This window comes from Bos javanicus, chromosome 3 (assembly GCF_032452875.1).
Source record: "Bos javanicus breed banteng chromosome 3, ARS-OSU_banteng_1.0, whole genome shotgun sequence".
Taxonomy (NCBI): Eukaryota; Metazoa; Chordata; class Mammalia; order Artiodactyla; family Bovidae; genus Bos; species Bos javanicus.
In genome coordinates, this window is record NC_083870.1 from 6281910 (window position 1) to 6290489 (window position 8580).

The 8580-nt window shown below is 40.8% G+C and overlaps 1 protein-coding gene across 2 annotated transcripts; it reads right to left on the minus strand.

Annotated features, from left to right (window-relative positions):
- Positions 1-1459: 1459 nt before the first annotated feature.
- RGS4 (regulator of G protein signaling 4) lies at positions 1460-8317 on the minus strand. 2 transcript variants are annotated; one of them, XM_061399984.1, is made up of 5 exons: positions 8152-8317; positions 5222-5326; positions 4853-4914; positions 4098-4264; positions 1460-3705 (listed from the first exon to the last, which is right to left on the minus strand). In XM_061399984.1, exons 1-5 carry the CDS (start codon positions 8193-8195, stop codon positions 3466-3468), a joined length of 618 nt encoding a protein of 205 aa, XP_061255968.1. In that variant the 5' UTR covers positions 8196-8317; the 3' UTR covers positions 1460-3465. The 2 variants fall into 2 exon arrangements, with proteins under 2 accessions (XP_061255968.1, XP_061255977.1); XM_061399993.1 differs by lacking the exon at positions 4098-4264 and having other exon boundaries at positions 8152-8303.
- Between the last annotated feature and the right edge of the window lie 263 nt (positions 8318-8580).

An 8580-nucleotide genomic window follows, 5' to 3' on the forward strand; every position in this document is an offset into this window, starting at 1 on the left:
CTCTAGGAAATACCCCAAAGTGGAATTGCTGGATTGTATAGTAGTTCCATTTTTAATTCTTTGAGGAACCTCCATACTGTTTTCCATTTTGGCTATACTAATTTACATTCCCACCAACAATACATGGGGCTTCCATTTTTTCCATATCCTTACCAAAACTTGTTAACTTTTTGATACTAGCCATTTTGACAGGTGTGAGGTGATATCTCATGGTTTTGCTGTGCATCTTCTTGATCATGAGTGATGTTGAGCATCTTTTCATGGATCTGTTGGCCATCTGTATGTCTTCTTTGGAAAATATCTGCTCAGATCCACAGCTTATTTTTTTAGACACTTTGTGTGTGTGTGTGTGAGTGTGGGTTTTTTGCCACTTTATTTTTTATGAAGGATTATCACTTTACAAAATTTTCTTGTGTTCTGCCAAACAGGGGCTCTGTCACATATTTTTTAATTGGGTTTTTTTTTTTTTTCTCTTTTTGATGTTGAGTTGTACGAACTGCAACCTCACAGTCTCTGTGAGAGTCTGACACACCTAGAGTGTGTGAGAATGTTGGCAGCTTTGTGCATTTTGGAGTTGCAAGAGTTTCCTTTAAATATTTATGAGGAGTTTGGATTTCTTTGTGTATTTTTCTTAGTATACAGTTCATTGTTTTCATCGGATCCTTAAGAGGATCTATTCCTCAAAATAGCATAAGACCCTTTGTCCCTAACACCTTGTAAGCATGAGAGAGGTAGGGGGAGGGGGGAGGTCTCACGACAATACCTACGACTGTAAATGTGAACGTTCTATGACGTTTTTTCTAGGGAAAACAATGCGTAAAAGAAGAAAAGCATTCTGAGCCATTTTGGCAGGGGTCTGTTTATCTGTCATCTGTAGCTCCCCTGCTCCTGCTCAGTCCCCTCCTGCTTCCCTCTTCTCTCAGTCAGTCTGGAAACAGAGGTAGAACAAGTGTCGCTCTGGGAGGTGAACTCTATCCCTTGAGAATTTATTGAGGCCCTGCGCGTAAACCACCAAATCTGCTCAGCGAAGTCTCTGAAGCCAAGACTGCCTCAGTTCTGTGAATAAAGGCAGACAGAGCAGTGGCAAGAACCAAGACATAAACAGTTTTCATTTTCCACTTTCTTTCCCAGAGCCGGCATGGGAGAGAGAAAAACCTGGTGACTAGCCATTTTCTACAATTGCCCCACACTCTGCTATTATTTCTCATAACATGTCTCTGTGGATCATTAACGTGTTTGCAAGCAGATAGCTTTGTATGAAGTATTTATTTACCCTTATTATTAAGTTGTGTGTGTTTCACTGGAAGCATCTGCTTTGAGGCTGTTAAAGCACATGATGATAAAAATGGGCATGCGCATGGAAGGAGTATTCTGTCCATGGACCATGAGCAGGTAAGCTCAGCATGCCAAATAGTGATGAAATAAGGAGCAAATACAATGGAAAAACACACTTGAGAAATGTATTACATAAAATAATTTACTTCTCATTCAAAATGACCTTCCAGACCTATTGGTGAGACAGCAGTCTGTGAGTACAGATACGGTCTGAAAATCATGACAGTTCTAATAGGGCAAGACCGATAGAGTTACACATTTGGATCCTGGAGTTAATTAGAGACAAAGTGTGGAAATGTGTATAACAGAAAGAGACACTGATGAGAAACTCTAGAGGCATGGAAAGCAAAACTGCTAGAGATATAGAAAGGGTACAGTTGAGGAAACCTACACATTTAATACAATGAGACTTTTATACACACACTCCAATGTCTTCATTTTACAGCCCATTGTATTGGCTTAAAAACCACGAAGGTGTCCATGTTTGTAAGTTATACTGGAAGAATCAGTGCAGTGTTCATGGATGAATATGTGTGCACGTCAAAGGCAGTAATTTTAGAAGAATGAGAAGAAAATTACTTCCTGGCCATTCATTAATAATTCAGGTGATACCTTGCACCTCCGTTTATAAAACAATACAACAATAAAAACATTACACAAAACATCATAAATAACATAAATGAGACATTTTCAAGTATTTCATGTGCCTTGGAAAATTCTAAACAGTAGTTTTAAAATTGATATTCTTTTTTTCTTTTATCTCTTTTCTCTCTCATTTCATCTCAGAGCCTAAAATGAAATGCTTTCAGCCTCTGTTAGTCCTGATGTTTGGGATTCAATGAGCCAGGTTCCACCTTCAAAACAGAAATTTATGTGGGCTTTTCAGTTTGTGAAAACATGTTCTCCCCTTATAAAATGTAATCTTTCCCCTGATGCTGGTTTATAAGGAACAAGTATATAGCCTAGAGCTATGATGGGGGGAAAAACAACCACAACGAATTAAGGAGCGTCATCTAATGGCTAAAGTTCTCAGGGAAAAACAAAATGAGAAGAGCACCTTAATCAAGAGAGGAAAAAAGAGTAGGGGATAAGAACATTAACCTTTAAATTCTGTGCCCGTACTAAACCAGCATCTTATAGTAGGTAGAGCTGGCAAGGCTTTACCTATGTTTCTTCATTCAGTTCAAGCATTCTTTCTCCAACTCCATACCAGCCTGGCCGCTGCTATTATGCATCAAGCACCCAGGCAAAGAAGGGGTGGCCAGCAGCTTGGGGACTCAAAAGTGCCATTAGTGACAACCGGCCAAAGACAGCACTGTGTCAGCCAGGCGTAACATTTTTTAATGTTTGCTCCTTAGAATACTATCCAACTTGGAAGCTGTCGATGGTTGAATTAAGCATGAAGTCCATGCTTCTCCAGCAAGACTCATGGAGTTTTACAGAATCAACTTTCCACAGGTTAGTATTCCTTTTGTAGCCTGCAGGGCAGCCGGTTTAGTTTGCTCTGTTCGGTTGCAGAGTGAAAGGCAGGGGATCAAAACATGTAAATATGTTCACACAGTCTAATTATGAGCACCTTGGGTCTCTCTTGTCTATTCTTCCAGAAATATATATGTATGTATACATGCATACATATATACAGACTGCGAGTATGTATATATGTGTGTATATACACATATACACACACACACATGCACACACAGAGATACATAAAATAGATCAACCCCATCTAAACATCTCAAGATGTTTACAGAACACATGTGCCTGTGGATGTCACATGAAGTGTACCAACCATGAACCAACCAACCTGAGGTCACACTATTGGCAGGAGTGTGACCTCCAGGAACTGCCAAATCTTTGAAAATCCAGACCCACAAGGCCATTATTCAGATATCTGCTCATATGGCACATTAAAGGAAATCTGAGACAACGGGACTGGGATGAGGTCCTGCCCTGATGAACACCAAACTGTTATCTACTTTTTGTATGGGAGTGACTCACACATAGCCAGCAGCATGAACACTAGGCTGCAATGTGGAAAAAGCACTGGTGCTTAATAAAGATCATTATTTGGCCTCGGGTTTTCCGGGCATAGTCTTGGCATCTCAGCCTCCCACTGCTGAGTGAGGACTAGGCGCACTGGGGGACCAGGGAAGCACAGTCTGTGGAACTCTTTGCTCCTTTCTGCTTCTCTGACCCACAGCTGGAAAGGTTGACCAAATCAAGGTAGAATCGAGATTTGAGGAAGCGGCGGTATGAATCCTTTTCCATCAGGTTGAAAATCTTCCTCTGAGCCTCGTCGAAGCAAGTTATTGTGGGCTCCAGCATGTTCCGGCTTGTCTCCTCCCTGGTGCAAGAGTCCAGGTTTACCTGAGGGGCAGAGGCCAAAGGTCCATTACACATTTTACCCCGTAAGGATGGGAGGTTGTGAGCTCTGTACGAGTGTGCACCATCTATACCTCAGGAGCGAATAAAAGGACACTTGGCTCCACCCTGGCACATGTGAGAGAACCCAGGGAAATATCTCCCCTTATTTCTCACAAACTCGGAAGATTCATTCCAAGCAAATTCATGAAGGCAGATTATCTGAGTCATCTAGACGAAAAAGCTTTTTACTTAACGAACTTATTTGAGGCCGTCAAGATTGTCATAACCTGCTCCACTGTTGTAGCTATAACTCACATCATCTAAGGATCCATGTTATTGAATGGATCTAGAAAGTTTCTTTAAGATCTGTACAGTTCTCTTCCATGTATACTTACCTCTTTGGTAGCCTGGACTGAGATGAATTCATTATAGATCTTTTTGGCCTTGGGACTTAGTTTAGAGGGTGATTTGATTTTCTTGTATTCTTCACAGCTGATCCAGAAGTCAATGTTCTCCTCACTGTATTCAGACTTCAAGAAAGCTTTGAAAGCTGCCAGCCCACCTGTGGCAGAGGAGAAAGAACCACAGTTGTCACTGCACTGGTGGACACTGTATTGCAAATAAAGCTGGGGTACTTGAGGGAACAAAGCATTGGTTCAAATAGTTCCCTATCTCCCCTGCTGGAGGGATTACTGAGGCTCAGAGAATTTTAATCTACGTTTGATATCCGTTGGATACCATTTATACCTAGTGCTTCTTGCTCATGGTTTGAAGTTTCTTTCGGGAACATTTTATGCTTCTGAGATACCTATGCTGCCCCTAATTGCCAAACTGAGTTTGGGAAGAGAAACTGAGGTCAATTCTGAAAGAAATCTAACTATTTGGAGTTTTTCCTCTGCCCTTTTTCAATGTGGTGAGAAAGATGGTTTTCCACATGGACTATGTATGAGCTTTCCATTGCATAACCACAAAGATCTAGGGTATGGTAAAATTTTAAGGGGACTAATTTTTCTGAGCCTGAAATTTAGGAGAAATCAAAGCCTTTCTGTAATTCCTATCAGATCAAGTATAGTATGAAATAACTTGTCTATCCAGCATGCTTTATCTTCATCTTGGGGAGTGGTGGATGGTGGGAAGCTGTCATACTTACATTCATGACTAATCAAGTTTTCCAGTGATTCAGCCCATTTTTTTACTTCCTCATGGCTCACCCTAAAGACAGTAGAGAAAAAGAATAATTTGATGCTAAGATATAAAATGGGGGCAAAACATTTAAGATTTTTAATAAAATGCAGAGATTTTATTTTTCATCATAACAATGAGACCTGTTGTTGAATAGGGCAATCTTTTCACTAGATGTATGGAAATTTCAAATGCAACCATAATCTTTGTGAAAATGGAGGCCTTCATGATCCAAATCTAGGTTAACTAGGGACATAGCTTCTTTTTCCCTCACAGAGCATCTCTGTCATCAGATAGTTAATACTCAGTGGCTCTTCGCCAAAGTCTTTTCTCTTACCTCTGACAAATCACCACTTTGTCCTTCTTGCTGTGTGAAGAATTATGTTCACAGGAATCTGACTTCTGCAGCAGGAAACCTAGCCGATGCTTCATATCTTTTGCACTGCACACAAGAAGGGGGAGAAACAGAATAATGACAATCAGTTCTTTTAAAAAGATACCTTATTGGTACAGTTCAGAGTCCATTACTAGTAAGGAGGCAGAGGCAGTTTATTTAGGAAATAGGAGTTGAGGATGGCAGGAACTCTCAGGAAAATGAGATTCACCTCTGCTTCTTCCTATGACTCACTGCAAAACTTGGAGCACAGCCTCCTTCATCTGTAACTGGATTTCTGACCCTTCAGTCTACCTGTAACCCTGTCATTTTGACCAATGGAACACTTAGGTATCTTCAGGAGAAACATAATGCAAACTTGACGGTTTTCTAAGTTTTAGGAGTTGAAGAGCAGGGAACCCTGAAGTATGGCATCTGGTTGTTGCATGCCATCTTCTGGAGGGTGGTTGCTATTTCCATCTGCCTCATTCTTAGCAGAGGAATGTAGGAGCACCTCAGGAATTAAAGGTTTGTTCAGTTTCAGCCTGGATGTAGTGAGCAAGTCATGTTATGGGGTATACACAGATGCGAGTGGCTCCAGCAGAGAGGAGAAGGGAATGAGGTGGTTAACTCAAAAGCTCAGGCTGAAACCTGAGCTCCTGCAGGCTAGCTTCTAAAGACTCTCCTGCTTCCCTTTGAAATATCTACACTCTAAGGATATTTATACTATTAAGGACATCTGAGACTGAAAAACAATAACAAGGAGAAGCATCTAAGAGTCATCACTGAAGCTCGTGACTAGAGCAAAGCTTCCAGGTTATGGCTGCTGTTTAATAGGTAGCTAGGGTATGGCAGCGCACATGACTTACTAAAAAGGGGGGGCCTTCTAATAAGCTTTTAGCTCAACTTTCTCATTCTTTATTTGTTCTTTTGCTTGGATCTCCTTTTCTGTAAAAGCGGAGACATAGTTTTAAAGTGAAAAATGTCATTTTGAAGGAAATGAATGACTAATTGAATGACTAGATGTTTTTACTTAGAGAGAGGAAAATAAAGCCACAAGGATAAAACGACACTTTAGGATGGCTACTAATATATTAGTTCCTTATCTATGTGCATTTCTCCAGGAAGTTTGAAATCCATTATGTTCTTGTGCTGCCCTTAAAACAGTATTTTCTCTCCACCCCCACCCCCAAGATTGTTCTCCTTTCTCTGTTTCCTCCACTGCTTATGGGCTACAAAGTCTTTCTTAACAATAGCAAAATCTAAGCATGAAGCCTAAGATGATGATGTAAGCATATTGTGATCTCATATTTCCATGTGCCAGGTCTGGCTGAGATCTGACAGTTATTGACCGATACGGAGTCATTTCATGAAGACCCGGAAGCATGCTTAGCAAGTACATTACACTTGTCCTTATAACACAATACAACCAAAGAAATAAAAGTCAAAATGACTCCAGCGACCTCTGAAGTAAGAAGTCTGGATGTGATCTGCCCTCCACCACCCACCACCTAGGTGACCTTGAGCCTTTCCTGTTCCCTCTGGAGCCTCAGGCACCAATGTGAGAATGAAGGTGCTGGGTAAGATGATTCACAGTTCACCAGTGAGGGAAGGGGAGAGCAGTGCGCCCTGCTGACACACAGGTTACCTCCTCAGGTTACCCTCTTAGCTCCTGAGAGTAAAGCTCTAGAGCAATTATTTATCTGTCTCCTAAAATATTTACCAGAGCAAAACTTTCACCTGACATTCCTGTTTTCATGATTAATTTTACATCTGAGTTAACTGAAGCTTGGATTGATTTGCTCTATTCAATTCAGGAAATTAATGATGGAGGTCAGAGCCACTGTTTTCATAAGCACTCTCTGCCAGATCCTCCTGCTTCATTTGAAAGCAGCCACGAAAGAATGGGGAAAAAAGAACATTCTTCGTATTCCTGAATGACAGGAGGTAAACTCCTTAGGATTGTATTAAAAACTGTGTTTTCTGAGATAATTCTAAATTAAAATTTAAGGTGATTTCTATTTGCAGAGGAACATGAAAGGGGGTAGTACACCTATAAAATGACTTTTTACCTTTAACTGTAAGGTTAAGTAATGTAAAAGACACTAGTTTTGTATTTTTTAAACTGGCTAATATATGAGCATCTTATGAAAGCATTTATATGTACTTTTTTAAAAAAGGCAAAGACATAGGAGCAGCTGCATATCTTTGTTTGTTTATTAATCAAGAGACAGTAAATTGATAAAACAATGTCTTTAAGGTGAGACTTTCCACAGAACCCTTAGCTGATTGGTTATGATCAGTACTTGACAACCACATGGCATTTCCAGAACTAGGGTAGGGAAAGAGATAACGGAGATCTAGTTTTGAGACTCTTATTTTACTGTAGCATTTGCTTTTAAGAACAGAGAGTGGAAGATACTGGAGCATCACACAAATAGCACAGTGCCTTTCTGGTGATGTAGCCAAACTTCAGTCTGGAGTATCTTCCCCAAAGTGAGATTTAATATACCATCAGAAAGCCCAGACCCATGATTCCATGTGCCTCAGTGATAGTCAAACAGCAGTAATCACAGGTAGCGATATTACAGACCACCGTGCATAGTCCAAAACCTCATATCAGTCCTTAATTAGAACTAGCTTGGTTAGAGGATTAAAAGAGTCTTCAAGATCAAGGTCATAGAAAACAACATATAGGATGCCAAAATCTGGAGTGAACTCTTCCACAGTCACAATTTCTAGCTAGTTTTAAAGGAAAGCTAGGAGGTCGAAGATTTCTGCATCAGGTTGTTTCTAAATCCAAAGAACCAGGTTAGTAAGTAGAATATGCAAATAACTTAAAGTCTATTTGAAAGTTTAATGCAGTCTGGTTCAGTGGCTGAAAATAATCTTACCTCCTCAAGCAAGAAGCCGGCAGACCCGCAAGTCCTTTGCACATCTTGCGTAGTGTGGGATTCACGACAGGAAAGAAGTGCTGCCGGAGGAGCTGTGGCTTCTGTTCTGAGCGCGCTTTGCCTTTTCTCCGGTAAAGATACTGTCAGAATCCTCTGAGCGTCTCCCTCCCAAGCCTGTAGGGGTCTCTTTTATAGCCCAGCCGCGACCGTCCAGCCAATCAGATAGCAGGTCTGTAATACCAGCTCCTCTCAGCCTCCTTCTGGCTCTCCATCCTCTGCAAGAGATAAGGAAGAAAGGGCTGACGCAACAAAGCAAAGTGAACGGGCAGAAATCTCCTCCTGCCAAATAGACATACAGAAAATATAAACTTGCTTACTGTCTCTAAGGCTGTCTCAGGTTTCAAACTTCCAAGGAAGGAAATAAGAAGT

Coding starts and splice junctions, on each gene's coding strand:
- RGS4 (XM_061399984.1), bottom strand. CDS start 8,195: ATGTGCAAAGGACTTGCGGGTCTGCCGGCTTCTTGCTTGAGGAG. Junction 5,327..8,151: donor CCGGCTTCTTGCTTGAGGAG/GTAAGATTATTT, acceptor TCTTGTGTGCAG/TGCAAAAGATATGAAGCATC. Junction 3,706..4,097: donor CAGTCCAGGCTACCAAAGAG/GTAAGTATACAT, acceptor TCTGCCCCTCAG/GTAAACCTGGACTCTTGCAC.